The 16652-nt window shown below is 39.9% G+C and overlaps 1 protein-coding gene across 6 annotated transcripts in view; it reads right to left on the minus strand.

Annotated features, from left to right (window-relative positions):
* Positions 1-4292: 4292 nt before the first annotated feature.
* SKA3 (spindle and kinetochore associated complex subunit 3) overlaps positions 4293-16652 on the minus strand; it is a 25344-nt gene continuing 12984 nt past the window's right edge. For 3 of the 6 annotated variants that reach the window (XM_023751191.1, XM_023751194.1, XM_023751196.1), the window contains 4 exons: positions 9205-9290; positions 7285-7491; positions 5856-6060; positions 4293-5618 (listed from right to left, as the gene is read on the minus strand). In XM_023751191.1, the coding sequence (XP_023606959.1) occupies positions 5866-6060; positions 7285-7491; positions 9205-9290 (488 nt within the window). In that variant the 3' untranslated portion in view covers positions 4293-5618; positions 5856-5865. The remainder of the gene's footprint in view (positions 5619-5855; positions 6061-7284; positions 7492-9204; positions 9291-16652) is intronic. The other 3 variants (XM_023751195.1, XM_023751192.1, XM_023751193.1) reach the window with 3 other exon arrangements.

Consider the following 16652-nt stretch of genomic DNA (forward strand, 5'->3'; position numbering starts at 1 on the left):
GCCGTGGTCGGCAAACCGCAGCTCGCGAGCCACATGCAGCTCTTTGGCCCCTTGAGTGTGGCTCTTCCTAAGCCTTAGGAGTAACCTAATTAAGTTAATAACAGTGTACCTACCTATATAAGTTTAAAAAATCTGGCTCTCAAAAGAAATTTCAATCGTCATATTGTTGATATTTGGCTCTGTTGACTAATGAGTTTGCCAATCACTGGGCTAGGGCCTGTTTTAGTTTTTATACAAACCAGAACACCTCTCTTAAATGATATGGTCACAGCTCACAGTTTGAGGAGCCATATGAGTTCTGTGTTACTGTATTTTATTGCTTAGAAATAGGTAGTTTTGCCATAGCTGTAGTAATTTCTTGAAGTCTGCATGTACAAGCCTGAAGGAAGAATGTTTATTCTGTTATGATTAATCACGACTAGGCAGCTATTCTGTTTTACTTTTGTTTTCAGAGAGGAATGGAGAGAGAAACATCGATGAGAGAGAATCATTGATTGGCTGCTTTCTGTCCATCCGACACTGGGGATTGAGCCCACAACCCAGGCATGTGCCCTGACTGGGAATTGAACTGTGACCTCCTGGTTCATAGGTCGACACTCAACCACTGAGCCACACCAGCTGGGCAGGCAGCTATTTGTTTATATGTTTTATGTGTATTTTAAATCCTCACCAGGGGATATTTTTCCATTGATTTTTAGAGTGGGAGAGGGGAGAGTCAGAAACTTCAATGTGAGACACACTGATTGCTTGCCGCCTACATGCGCCCCAACCATGGCTTAGGATTGAGCCTGCAACCCAGGCATGTGCCCTTGACTGGAATAGAATCTGGGACCCTTCAGTCCACAGGCCAAAGCTCTATCCACTGAGTCAAACCAGCAAGGGCTAGGCAGCTACTAGTATTCTATGAAGAGTGTCATGGATTCTCCCCTGCCCATAATCTGAGAGGAATAAGCTAAAACCTAAAAGGGAATTTTAAGACTAACATTTGGCCTTAAAATTTTTTTAATAAGCAATAACTATAAGTCTGGGAGTGATATGAACATTTATTGTGTAAAGGTATATTACATACCCACCTCCTGTTGGGAGGAGCCAATGAAATAGTGCTTAGGAGTGCCTGATAGTGAATGTTCAATAAATACCTATTTAAAAAGAAGAAAAGGCATTCGTAGCCCTCTCAATGTGCCTTCAGAATTTCTTACCCTACCCAGGCTGGGCAGCGCCACCTGTTAGCGCGCGATAAAAACTACCTGCAAACAATGTGTTAAATTATGAACAAAGTAAACCAAAGGCATTTTTAAAATCTGTGTAAATTCTAGAGTAATTATTGGAAACCATGAGAATTTGTATTTCTGACTACTTTACCACTCACACTTTCTAGTACTTTGCCAGGGAATAATATATACATACATATATATGTGTGTGTGTACACACATACACATACTAGAGGCCCGATGCAGGAAGATTCGTGCAAGAATAGGCCTTCCATCCCCTGGCTGCCAGCACTGCCTTCGCTCTGGCCCAGAGCTGCCTTCTGCCTTCCAGTGCTGCCCAGAGGCCTGGAGCGGCCAGAGCGGGATGGAACGCCTGCATTGTTTCCATGGGGACAATGCAAGCGTCCCGGCCGCCGCCATCTTTGTCATGCCAATTTGCATATTCCCTCCTTATCGGCTGTGAGCGCCGCCATCTTTGTTGCAGTGATGGTCAATTTGCATATCCCATCTTTATTAGCTAGGACACACACACACACACACACACACACTGAGGGGCCATATTATTATGACCACCTGATGTTTGTAGGCAAATTAGCTATAATTTCATACTGAAGTTGCTAGAAGGCCAGACCATTATAAATAGGGAAGCAGGTTGTTTACGACAGAAGTGATTTTTTTCTGAAGATATGGGTAAACAATATAATTTAACAGCCTTTGAATGTGGGATATATTTGAATCTGAGTGACCAGCTTATTATGACCACCTGACATTTTTAGGCAAATTAGCCATACACTGCATCATATGGGATATGGAAGCTGAAGGCCTGTTTGAACACCTTTGCTGTCTGCAGTTACCAAGAAAAAAAAGTCTCCAATTCACACAGGAACACAAGGATTGGACAGTTGAGCATTGGAAAAAGTCATGTCCGATGAATCACGTTTCCAGTTGCATCATGCAGATGGCAGAGTGAGAATTTGGTGGAAACGGCATGAAAGCATTCACCCCACATGCATGAGTACAACCCTTCAAGCTGGTGGGGGCAGTGTTATGGTTTGGGGCATGTTGTCCTGGCATGATTTGGGCCCTTTAATTCATGTGGAACAACGTCTCAATAGCACAACATACCTAAGTATCGTTGCTGATCAAGTTCATCCTATGTTGATAGCGTATCCCAATGGAGATGGCTTCTTCCAACAAGACAATGCTCCATGCCACGGTGCTCGTCTTGTGCAGGAGTGGTTTCAAGAACATGAGGGAGACTACCTTGCTTGGGTGGCCCCCACAATCACCAGATCTCAATCCAATTGAGCATTTGTGGGATGAAGTTAAAAGAGCCATCAGGCAGCTGGTTCCACAACCATCAAATCTCACAGAACTGGACAGTGCTATTCATCAAGCCTGGTGTCATATTCCTCGCATCACCTTTCAACATCTCATGGAGTCAATGCCAAGAAGAATCGCCGCAGTATTGAAGGCAAAAGGTGGCCCAACAAAGTACTGCTGGGGTGGTCATAATAATCTGGCCACTCAGTGTGTGTGTGTGTGTGTATGTATATATATCTCCCACGTTCAAAGGCTGTTAAATTGCATTGTTTACCCATTATCTTCAGAAAAAAATCACTTCTACTGGTAAACAACCTGTTTCCCTATTTATAATGGTCTGGCCCTCTAGCAACTTCAGCGAGAAATAGCTAATTTGCCTACAAACATCAGGTGGTCATAATAATCTGGCCACTCAGTGTATATATATAAACTGAGTGTCTATTATGTACCAGGTTCTGTGGGCCTGGAGAAACATAAATATGATATAGATACAGATCCTTCCTCATAGTCTTAGTCTCATAATGAAAGGTTTAAACACATGGTAAAAAGTTTGAGAAGTTGCTACTGAAGACAGCACTTGAGCTTGTCCAACTCCTAAAGGGTTGGACTTATACTCCCATTACAGGGTGTAACCTGAACAAAGACATGCAAGTGGGGAATGACAGTGCTTATACCACTCATGGAACACTCGTGTACTAATTTTGGCCAAATTCAGGATAAAGAGGGGACACATACCAGAAATGTTGGAGGCTATCAATAAGATTTAGGGTGGATAATGAATGGGATATAGAAAAGCCACCATTTCCTCATCTGGAAAATACCTATTTCAAAGAATTAATCTAAGAATTAAATAGGTTAATAAATATTTAGGACCATGCCTAGCATGTTTATTTACTGTTATCAGTCCCCAGCACACCATCAAAAATTAATCAGTTCTGACAATGTCATCTATTTTACTACCAAGTCCAACAGTCAGTTTTGTCTCTTTTATACAATATACTAGAGGCCAGCACATGAAATTCGTGTGTGGGTACGGTCCCTAGGCCTGGCCTGCAATCAGGGCCATCTTCCCCGGCTGCCCACAGCCAGCCCCGCCCCCCACCGCCATCCACCCCAGTTCCCAGTTCCCCATCAGGTGATCGTAGTCTGCTGGCCAAGGGCAGGAGAGGTCGGCCATTCTGCCCACTTGCCGGCCCTGCCCCCGCTGCGGGTTGCTCTCTGTGTGTGGGGTGACTGGTGGGGTGGAGGCCTTGGCCTGCCACCAACCCCCGGTTCCCCGTTAGCCATTGGGCAATTTGAGCCTGCCAGCTGGGGAAAGGGACCAAGAAGTGGTCAGTGCGCCTCGGTGACTGGTCAAGCGATTATTCTGGTCATTCCGCTGTTAGGGTCAATTTGCATATTACCCTTTTATTATATAGGATTCTCAGCAATACTGACAGGATCAATCACTCTCCTTGAAATCCTTCCTACTTAATGGCCTCTTCTCAATCTCCTTCCCTAGATTGATCTACCTCTTCTCGTCCTCTAATGTAGAAGTCCAGGATTCAGTCTTAGTATTCTGGATACCTCCCTCCCTTAGCAATCCACTCATCCTGTGCATTTCTGTCCATGCAGTTGTGGTAAATAGTTAATGAAAGGTTAATAGAAATTTGGGGAGTCATCATCATATGTAAGGTGACTAGAGCTTTACCTTGAACTAAAACTATCTTGAAAATAATTTATTTTACATATTTAACAAAAATTACAACTACACAGTAATTCCTAGAACACAGAATAAATCAAGTTTTGTTTTAATGACTATTTTCTGACAAAATGAAGAGAGCAAGTCTTTACATTTGACTTTCAAGGCACAGTCACAGAAGAGGGTACTCTACCACATCAAATTCCCCAAAGCTAAGCCATTGAAGCACCTTGTCATTATACACTAGGTCCTTATTTTCCCATTGGCCATCTGAAATGTTTGCCAAAGTACTTTTATGGACTTAATTAGATAAGATTACTGTTCAGTTATACTTAAATGGGAAGGATCTTGGGCCTGATGGACAGGGCAGTGGGAAGCTATTAGATAGCTCTCGACACATTCAGTCTCCTCGTTATTGTGGTCACAGCTGACATTCCAGAGAAGCACACCTGGCCCAGGAAGAGTAATCAGCATCTTCCAGAAAGGCCTCAGGGTTGGTGGGTAGCCACTGAAGTGGAACTTGGAGAGGTCAGCAGCCATGTGGGGGAAACAGCTGAGTTGAGAGGATGAAATGGACACTAAGCAAAAAGTTGGAAGGAAAAAAGAAGGAAAAACACTCCCAAATTGACAGCAGGTGATTTCATTTGAGACCTACTACAGTGCAGATGTCCTGGTCTGTAAATTCTCCTTTTCCTAAATTAAGCTGTCATTTGTAAACTGTGTTTTAAAAGAGCAATGTGAGTATGTTACCAAATAAAAGGTATAAGAGACTGGGAGGAGACAGGAGAAGGGCAGTTAGGATTAAGAAGCCTGCTCTTGCAGACAGCAGGACCTACCCAGCTCAGAGAAGACTGGAGGTGGCCTTTTTTCTTTAGCATAGAAGGGAGAGACAGAGAAATATGGATGTGAGAGAAACATCGATTGGTTGCCTCCCACACACGCCCTGATGGAGATGGAGCATGTAACTGAGTTATGTGCCCTTGACCAGAATTGAACCCCAGACCCTTCAGTCTATAGGCTGATGTTCTATCCCCTGAGCCAAACCGGCGAGGGCTGGACATGGCCTTACTTGAATAGCAAACAGTAACACTTAAAATTTAAAAGTTATTGATCCTGCTTCCTAGTAATTACTTAATCCATGATTAGATTAGGTAGGGTAAATTTGAGATCAGTGAAATAGTAATGATATTTAAAAACAGTAAGTGAGTTGCATGTCACAATTTAGGTTAAAGTAAATCAAAACTTAAAAAGCAAATTATGATATCAGTATCCAAACTCATCTTTGATATGGATTGATTTTTAGAAAGGGAAAAACGGGAATGTGAAAACAAAATAAGTCCAGCTTTGATTTCATCTCATTCTGTTCAGTTTCTATTAATGGACGGACGGATCCACTAGGATTTCTGCAAAAAGATCAAATAAATATCATCTAGGTATAATTAATAGCAATCAACAAAACAAATGATACAACATTGTGGTTATATATTTTTACACTTTATATATAAAATAGTTGGGAATAATTCCGAATGATATTATCTAACTTGATATTGTGGGAGTCAGGTATAGGGATCACAAATTCTATATTGAGAAAGACATAAGCTGTTAACCCAAGCTGCCAAATGTCAAAATTTTGTTCCTACCATTCAAGTGTTAATTTTCAAATGTTCTCCTCAAATGACACATGTACTTTCTTTGGAATGGTAACATACTCACTTTCACCAGTTTTCTTGTTGCCAACATCTCAGATGTTCCGTCCTTTACATCTAGTAAAGAATGCTTTGCTGGGTGGCATGCCTTAACTGCTACTGGAGTAGTAGCTAGGTTTGGGTTGTATTTTGATAAAATCTAAAAAACAAGCAAATTCCTTTTTATTAAGTCATATGAACAACATAAATTTGGAAGGTGTTATAAAACTCAAGAAAACCCAAGGAAAATTAGAGGGTATGGGTTGTTTGAAACAGTAAGAATTTTTTTAGCAGCACAGACGGACGTTTAACATCACAGAAATGATGGCAATATTAAAAATTTAACTTGGGTGTGGAGGCTTGATTACTAAAGCCTTCTAAAATGTACACTAAGGATAATGGAAACAAGCAGCAACGTGTCCCTGTGAACAAATTAAGCCTTTACAAAGATGTTAGGAAAAATATATATAGGAAAGAGGCAAAATAAATGCTAAAAAAAATGTTATATAGATTATAAAAAGAATTTGAAATATCAACTATGATTGTTTTCATAAATAAAGAAGTGACACATTAAATACAAGGTTTCCCTCTTTTAACATAGAAATAAAAAGGGAAGTGGAACTCTATATAATGCTTATAGACAAAAACTGCTCCTTCTCACTCTATTATGATGCCCAGAAAAAAAAAACAGAAAAGCCAGAGAGAGGAGAATAATGAACCCTTTACTTATATGTTAGGATGAGTCTGTTCCAATGGCATTTAGGTTTTTTCCCAAGTAGTTTTATCTTTCTCATAGCTCTCCATAAGCTAGGAAGGTTGCTAGAATAACCATTGCCAAACACTACAACTCCTTTGGGGGAGTAGTGGGGGGACTGGAAGAACCAGACTGGTGGTTATTTAGATTTGGCAGTTGCTATAAATCAGTAGTTGACTAGTAGTAAATGATGTTTTACTAAAGAATTAGAAATTCTAAATCAGTGTTTCTCAAGTTATTCATGATACCCATCTCTGAAGAACTGTAGGATAAATGACATTCCTTACTTGGGCAGCAACACCTCCCATGGAAATAGTGGTCAACATGACCATCACGGGTGAACAATTGAAAAATTAGAATACATTACAAGAATACATTTCTGAACTTGAGGTTAAAGAGAAAATGCCCCAAGGGCATAAAAGTATGATGATGTCACTAGCTTCTGCTCAACTCAGAAGAACCTTAACCAGGTAGTGTCAGAAAGTCCTAGCAGCCCAGAATTTAGATTTTCTCAATACCCAAACCAGCACATAGCCCAATGATAAGTAATAGTTTACATCAGAGATTACATAAATATCTAACTTTGAAAAAGATGTATCAGAAAAAAAAAAAAACAGCCTGGAAAATAACCTGGAGAATGTCTTCTGGAATTGTAGTTACTTTTGGAGGTGTAGGTGTTCTGAGCAGATTCTCATAAGAAGAAATCACAGGGGAAGAGGGAGCTTCCGCACAGCTCTCAAAGCACTTGTCTGAATTTAAAACTAACGATGTATAGTCTTTCATTTCCAAATCATTTGATGAACTGTTTGTTTTTGATAATGGATAATCTGTGGATACCTAATGAATAAAAATAAATCATTAAATTATGGTGGTATAAAATAATGGAAAATAAAAATTGTCAATTGTTAGTTCTGTTGGAGTCCTTAAATAGGCCAGAAATGGCCCCCTCTTCCCAATCAAGTATTAAATAAAATCAAGAAAACAAAGAAATGACATATGGAGGACAAAGTACCACCTTCATTACCAACAAAGGCTGAGCTACAGCTTAATATGAAAAATGGACTGAATCCCAGATTTAGATGATTCACCCCTCCCCAGTCTCAGGCAACTAACTGGGCTAGATGAGAGTCACAGCACGAAGGAATGGGCAAATTACCACAGGCCCTCACCCCCAAGAGAAAGAAATATTTGACGGAAACCCAGCATTTTATTTCTCTACAACTACAGTGTCCAACACAGAAGCCACAACCATCTGGGGTTGTTTAAACTTAATGAAATTAGTAAAAATTTAAAAACTAAAAATTAGTCCCACAGATGCACCTGCCACATTTTATGTGCTCAGTAGCTGGCTGTGACTAATAACTATCATACCGAACAGCACAGAATATAGTACATTTCCATCACTGTAGGAAGTTCTATTGAACAGCCTGGTCTACCATATGGGTTGTCTTAAATATTCATACCAACTTTACAACAGAATGAGGTTTTGATAATAGTAAATTTGTTCACTAGGGAAAATTTGGGGGGAAAAAAGGGGGGGGCAATAAAAATCACCCATAAATAACCACATTTTGGTGTGTTTATATTCATTCTTTTTCCTTAAAATGTAGTAGTCCCACCTTATCCACAGGAGATATGTTCCAACACCCCCAGTGAATGTCTAAAACCCTAGATAGTACTGAACCCTACATGTACTGTTTATTCCTATACATACATACCTATAATAAAGTTTAATTTATAAAACAGGTACAGTAAAAGATCAATAACTAATAATAAAAAAGCAATTCTAACAATATACTGTAATAAAAGTTATGTGACTTGAACACAAGCACTGTGATACCTTGACAGTTGATCTGATAACTGAGATGGTCACTAAGTGACTAACAGGAGGGTACTATCTACAGTGTGGACATGCCAGACAAAGGGATGATTCATATCTCATATGGAGCAGGAGGATGAGAGATTTTATAACTCTACTCAAAGGAGCATAACTGAAAACTCATGACTTGTTTATTTCTGGAAATTTCCATTTAATATTTTCAGATTGCAGTTGACCACAGGTAACTGAAACCACAGAAAGCAAAACCACGGATAAGAGAGGACAACTGTATGCATGTGTATCTGTACATATACATACATGCCACTTTCCATATCATTAAATACCTGAACACATTGTTTTTATATGTTCTTATATGTTTTTTAAAAACATGATAGTTATGCAACACTGGACCTTACTGACATACCTTAATGTATCTTGCTTCTCTTCTACCATTTGACATTTAGATTGTTTCCATGTTTTGCTCTAATAATAATTTGCTATAACAAATCTGTCCCAGTGAGCCTTAGAATAAATTCTGAGACATGTTTAAAAGGTATGAAAAAATTTAAAGCTCTTAATATATGCTGCTATATTACCCTCCAGAAGTATATGGTAAGTATACAACTAAAGTCTGTATTATTCTAACTTTTTAAACAGACTGAGTCAAGAAGTAATCGTGTATCTGAGTCATTAAAAACAAAATTAGAGCTTTTAATTTTATGAAAATTTACCAAAGCTGTTCTGTTCTTTGTAGAAGGAATTTTCAAACCAGGAGTACAGAATGTAGGTGCCAAGGGAGACTTTGTATATTCATCATCTAGAAGACACATACAATCACGTGAAAATAAATATTTGAAAATAAAGTTGAAATACAGATTTCAACTTTTAAGTTATAATCCTTGTCAATATAATTTGTATATATTATTTTTAATAAATTATAACTAACATCTGCTTAGTTGGACAGGAAAAAATCAAAACTCATATCACATATCTAATGATCACTAGTACTAATAGAAGTTCAGCAAGGCACAAGTGCCATATGCAAAAATGAATAATTCTAGCATAAGAGCAAGAAACAAAAATATAATTTGAAGATATTTTTCACTATTGCAACAAGATTAGAGCAAGATACCGATATATAAAACCTATTAAAAACTGTTTAAGATCTTTATGGAGAAAATCAAATTTCTGGGAAAAAAAAAAAAAAGGAGGAAGAGGGCCAGGAAGTCGCTTGCTGTCCAAGATATTATGAACAGAACTATGCATATACATATATTTGATATTTATAATACACAGTATCATGAAAGCAATCTTTAAAAAATACCAAGGAGAAACTGTGAACATGTTAGAAAAGTGATCATCAGACTGGCAAAATTTGATTAGGTCTAAATATCATTAAGTGCTGGAAAAGACAGAGAAACAGTAACCCAAACACTGCTTGGGGGCATAAAAGCCACCTTCAGGGCAATTTAGCATCTTAGAGTAAGTGAAGGTGTGCATCCCCTTTCATCTAGAAATTCTACTACTAGAGTGAGAAACACATGTGCATAGGCATACTTTTCATTATAGCACTGCCTTGTAATAGTAAAAAATAAAAACAACTCAATGTCAATAAAATGGCTTATTCATACAGTGGAACACTACTGAACAATTAAAATGGATGAACTGCCCTAGCCGGTTTGGCTCAGTGGATAGAGCGTTGGCCTGCGGACTGAAGGGTCCCGGGTTTGATTCCGGTCAAGGGCACATGCCTGGGTTGCGGGCTCAATCCCCAGTAGGGGGCATGCAGGAGGCAGCCAATCAACGATTCTCTCTCATCGATGTTTCTCTCTCTCTCTCTCTCTCCTCTCCGAAATCAATAAAAATATATTTTTTAAAAAATGGATGAACAGGATTTACATAGATTACTATAAAAAAACATACTGTGTAGTGAAAAAAGCAAATGGCAAAAGATTACAAATTATATGTTGTTACTTTGTGAAATTTTAAAATACAATTATGCTTTAATTAATTATTGCTTTTGGGGAGGAAAGGAAGGAGAACAATTAAGTGAGGCTAGGTATTTAGCTTTAGGTATAACTTTTTTTAAAAAAAGATTTTAAAAATTATTTTTAGAGAGGAAGGGAGAGGTGGAGAAACATGAATATGAAAGCAAAACATCGATTTTCCTCCTGCACACCGCCTACTGGGGATCAAATCCGCAACCCAGGCTTGTGCCCTGATTGAAAATCTAACCGGTAACCTTTTGGTGCATGGGATGGCTCAACCAACTGAGCTAGACTGGCCAGGGCACTTTAGGTATAACTTTAATTTTAAAACATTTGAAGCAAATATAGCAAGATATTAACATCTATTTAATTTTATATTTTCAGTATACACCTATACACCTGGGGTTTTAAGATAAGGCAGCTAACATAAAACCTGCCTGCAGCCCTAGCCAGTTTGGCTCAGTTGATAGTGTCGGCCTGTGGACTGAAAGGTCCAGATTCAATTCTGGGTTGCGGCCTCGATCCCCAGTAGGGGGCGTGCAGGAGGCAGTCAGTCAATGATTCTCTCTCATCATTGATGTTTCAATCTCTCTCTCCCTCTCCCTTCCTCTCTGAAATCAATAAAAATATATTTAAAACAATAACAACAACAACAACAAACCTGTTTGCAATGGGTAACCCATGGAGTCCTGGCTGGGGTAAGCATGAAACAGCTCCACAGGGCACATAGAACTACCACTGAAAACCTCCATTTAAAGATGAGTTCAGAGAGGGACAAGATGGCGACCACCGAGAAGGTAGGGAGGGACAGTGTGTGAGAGAGTGAGGGAGCGATAGAGGAGTGTGTGGACAGGTGTGATGTGTGTGTGTGAGAGCTAGGACAGTTAGATCCTGCAGGTCTTCCAAGGGGCTGCCAAACTGGGCAGTCTTAGAGGGTGCAACCCTGCTGCTTCCGCAAACACTCCGGGGAGGACACCGCCGGCACAGAGACCACGCCATCTTGAAGAACTGAACTGCTTGAGACTAGGATCCAGCCTTGCCACTATCTAATCTGGTCTCAGTCACAAACTGGGACCCTACAGCACTCGGGTGAAAGACCTGCGACCACCACTGCAGACCCAGGGACGCCAAGACCCCAGGCAGGCCAGGGCTGCAGATTTCTGTGAGTCACAGAGCCAATCCCGCTCCCCGCTGGCCCGCGGCAGTGGCATAAGAACTGCCAGACCCTCTCCACACAAACAGGCCTCCTGCCCACACACAACAGCAGCGGCTCTACCTGAATTTGAGCCTGGGTGCGCGGACAGGGGAAGTTTGTTTCCTGAGACCAGACCCTGCGCCCACACAGGGAGGCTGCACTGAATTTGAGCCCAGGTGCACAGACACAGGGAGTTTGTTTCCCGCAGTGCACACCTGTGTGACCAGACCCCGCACCCACACAGGGAGGCTGTGCTGAATTTGAAGCTGGGTGCTCGAACACGGGGAGTGTGTTTCCCTCAGCCCGCACTCCCATGACCAGACATCAAGCCCACACAGGGCAGCAGTGCCACCTGACTTTGATTCAGGGCAAGCGCACACGGAGGCTGTTTTCCCTAACGCAGGAGTGGACCTCCTGATGACACAGTGCAACCTGGTCCCCCAAGCAGACCAGGGACCCCGATTCTCCGCGCGAGAGGCAGCACTGAGCACCAGTGACTTGACTCTGTTTCTCATGTGTGCGCCTGAGATCCCTGACTCCCAGTGCATTCACACTAAGAGCCAGGGACTCCAATTCTTGGCACATGCACACACAGGGACCCTGATTCTCGGCGCGAGGCCGCACCAAGCAACAGAGACTCTGATACTCAATTCTCAGCATAGGCACAGGGGATCTCTGATTCCCGACACTCGCTAGTGGACTCTGATTTTCAGCACACGCCAGCGGGGTCTCTGTTTCAGCGCGGCGCAGGCGGGGTCCCTGATTCTATGTGTGCACACAAGGCCGCACTAAGTGCCAGTGACTCTGATCCTGGGCAAGCGTGGCTCCCACCAACCCATGGCAGCCACACATCTTGGTGTCAGAGCTCTTCAGTGACACTCAGGGGGTGCGAAGCTCCCACTGCACACAGCTCAGGCCTCCACAACTCGACATTAGAACCTGCAGGTGATAGTTAGAATAGGGAGACAACGAAACAATCCCCAGAGGAAAGAAAATGAGGAATCGCCAAGAAAGGAAATAAGTGAAACAGAAGCATGCAACATGACAGAAAAAGAATTCAGAGTAATGTTCATACAGTTCATACACTGGATGGACGAGGAAATCAACAACCTATGCAAAAATCAAGAAGTAATCAAAAGTGATACAGCTACAATCAAATACACCATGGAAGGTTTCAACAGTAGACTATAAGAACCAGAGGACCAAATTAGAGAGCTAAAAGATAAGGTATAGAAACAGGCCCAATCTGAACAGCAACTAGAGAATAAAAGTAAAAAACAGGAGGAGAGCCTAAGGGAGCTATGGGACAACACAAAACAAAGTAACATATGTATAATAGGGCTGCCAGAAGGACAAGAAGAGCAGCAAGGATTAGAGAATCTATTTGAAGAAATAATGACAGAAAACTTCCCTGATATGGGGAAGTACAAAGTTACACAAGTACAGAGAGTCCCAAGCAAGATAAATCCCAAAAGACCCACACCAAGACACGTCATAATTACAATGGCAAATGTTAACGACAAAGAGAGAATCTTAAAGGCTGCAAGAGAGAGACAGACAGTTACCTACAAAGGATCCCCCATCAGATTATCAAAATTCTCAAAAGAAACACATCAGGCTAGAAGGGAATGGAAGAAGGTATACAAAGTGATGCAAAGCAAAGGACTGAATCCAAGAATACTCTATCCAGCAAGACTATCAATCAAAATTGAAGGGGAAATCAGGAGCTTCGCAGACAAAAAAAAGGCTAAGGGAGTTTATCACTACCAAACCAGCAATACAAGAAATGCTAAAGGGAATGCTGCAAAAAGAAGAAATAGAAAGGGAGGAAGGAACACAGGCATAAAATACAGAAATGGCTACAAACAAGTACCTATAAATAATAACATTAAATGTAAATGGATTAATGCTCAAACCAAAAGACGTCGAGTGAATGAATGAATAAGAAAACATGACCCATATATATGCTGTCTACAGGAGACCCACCTCAGAACAAGGGACTCACACAGACTGAAAGTGAAGGGATGGAAAAGTATTTAGCAGGCAAACGAAAATGAAAAAAAGCTGGGGTAGCAATACTTATATCTGACAAAATAGACCTCAAAGTGAAGACCATAACAAGAGACAAGAAAGGCCACTTCATAATTCTAAAGGGATCGATACAACAAGAGATATAACTCTGGTAAACATTTATGCACCCAATGCAGGAGCACCCAAATACATAAAAAATCTTTTGGAAGATATCAGGGTTGAGATTAACAACAACACAATCATAGTAGGAGACTTTAATACCCCATTAATGTCACTGGATAAATCTTCTAGGAAAACATTAGCAAAGAAACATCAATCCTAAACGACTCACTAGATCAGATGGACTTAATCGACATCTTTATTACATTCCATCCCAAAACTACAGAATATACATTCTTCTCAAGTGCACATGGGACATTTTCAAAGATAGACCACATATTGGGACACAGGCAAAGTCTCTACAAATTCAAGAGGACTGAGATCATATCAAGCATCTTCTCAGATCACAATGGCATAAAATTAGAAATCAACTACAGTAAAATCAATCACAAAAATTCAAACACTTGGAGGCTGAATAGCACACTATTAATCAATGAGTGAGTTACCAAAGAGATCAAAGAAGAAATAAAACACACCCTGGAAAAAAACGACCATGAAAACACAACAATCCAAAATCTTTGGGACACAATGAAAGGAGTCCTGAGAGGGAAGTTCATAACATTACGGCCTATCTCGGAAGGAAGGAAATAATAAAGATCAGAGCGGAAAAAATGACATAGAGACCAAAAAAAAAAAAAAAAACAATAGAAAAGATCAATGAAACCAAGAGCTAGTTCTTTGAAAGGATAAACAAGATTGATGAACCTCTAGCCAGGCTCACCAAGAAGCAAAGAGAGAGGACCCAAATAAACAAAATCAGAAATGAAAGAGGTGAAATAACAACAGACCCCACAGAAATACGAAGAATCGTAAAAAAATACCATGAGCAACTCTATTCCAACAAACTGGTCAACCTAGAAGAAATGGACATATTCCTAAAAAAATATGGCCTTCCAAAACTCAACGAGGAGGAATCAAAAAATCTGAATAGGCTGATAACTATGGAGGAAATTAAAGCAGTAATCAAAAAACTTCCAACAAACAAAAGCCCTGGACCAGGCAGCTTCACAGGGGAATTTTATAAAACATTCAAAGAAGAAATAAAACCTATCTTCCTCAGACTATTCTAAAAAATTCAAGAGGAAGGAGCACTTCCAAGCTCTTTCTACAAAGCCAGCATTACCCTAATCCCAAAACCAGATAAAGACAATACAAAGAAAGAGAATTACAGGCCAATATCCCTCATGTACACAGACACCAAAATCCTCAACAAAATTCTAGCAAATCAAATCCAGCATTACATTAGAAAGATCATACACCATGACCAAGTGGGATTTATCCCAGGGATGCAAGGATGGTACAATATCCACAAATCAATAAATGTGATACACCATATAAACAAAGAGAGATAAAAATCATATAAACATATCCATTGATGCAGAAAAAGCATTTGACAAAATCCAACACCCTTTCTTGATAAAAACCCTCAGCAAGGTGGGAATAGAAGGATCATACCTCAACATAATAAAAGCCATATATGACAAACCCACAGCCAACATCATACTCAATGGGCAAAAACTAAAACCATTTCCACTAAGAACAGGAACAAGACAGGGATGCCCAATCTCACCACTCCGGTTCAACATAGTACTGGAAGTACTAGCCATTGTGATCAGACAAGAAGAAGAAATAAAAGGCATCCAAATTGGAAAAGAAGAAGTAAACTGTCCTTATTCGCAGATGACATGATACTGTACACAGAAAAGCCCAAAGACTCCATAAAAAACTACTAGACTTAATAAATTAATTCGGCAATGTAGCAGGATACAAAATTAACACCCAGAAGTCTATGGCTTTTCTATACACCAATAATGAACTCACAGAAAGAGAAATTAAAAAAGCAATCCCATTTACCATTGCAACAAAAAAATTAAGATACCTAGGAATAAACTTAACCAAGGAGATAAAGGACCTGTACTCAGAAAATTTCAGAACGCTGAAAAAAGAGATAGAGGAAGACATGAACAAATGGAAGAATACACCATGTTCATGGACTGGTAGAATCATCATCATTAAAATGTCCATACTACCCAAAGCAATCTATAAATTCAATGCAATCCCCATTAAAATATCAATGGCATACTTCAAAGACCTAGAACAAAATCTCCAAAAATTCATCTGGAATAAATAAAGACCCCGAATAGCTGCAGCAATCTTGAGAAAGAAGAACAATGTTGGAGGGATCACAATACCAGATATCAAGCTATACTACAAAACCATTGTTCTCAAAACTGCCTGGTACTGGCACAAGAACAGACATATAGATCAGTGGAATAGAATAGAGAGTCCAGAAATTAGCCCGAACCAATATGCTCAATTAATTTTTGACAAAGGAGGCATGAACATACAATGGAGCCAAGATAGTCTCTTCAATAAATGGTGTTGGGAAAATTGGACAGATATATGCAAGAAAATGAAACTAGACCACCAACTTATACCATACACAAGAATAAACTCAAAATGGATAAAGGACTTAAATGTACGACAGGAAACCATAAAAATTCTAGAAGAATACAAAGGCAACAAAATCTCAGACATATGCCAAAACAATTTCTTCACTGATACAGCTCCTAGGGCAGTTGAAACTAAAGAGAAAATGAACAAATGGGACTACATCAAAATAAAAAGCTTCTGCACAGCAAAAGAAACCATCAACAAAACAACAAGAAAACCCACTGCGTGGGAAAACATATTTGCCAACGTCATATCTGATAAGGGCTTAATCTCCAAAATTTATAGGGAACTCATACAACTTAACAAAAAGAAGATAAACAATCCAATCAAAAAATGGGCAAAGGATCTAAAT

The sequence above is a fragment of the Myotis lucifugus genome, unplaced genomic scaffold (assembly GCF_000147115.1).
Source record: "Myotis lucifugus unplaced genomic scaffold, Myoluc2.0 scaffold_19, whole genome shotgun sequence".
NCBI classification, from domain to species: domain Eukaryota; kingdom Metazoa; phylum Chordata; class Mammalia; order Chiroptera; family Vespertilionidae; genus Myotis; species Myotis lucifugus.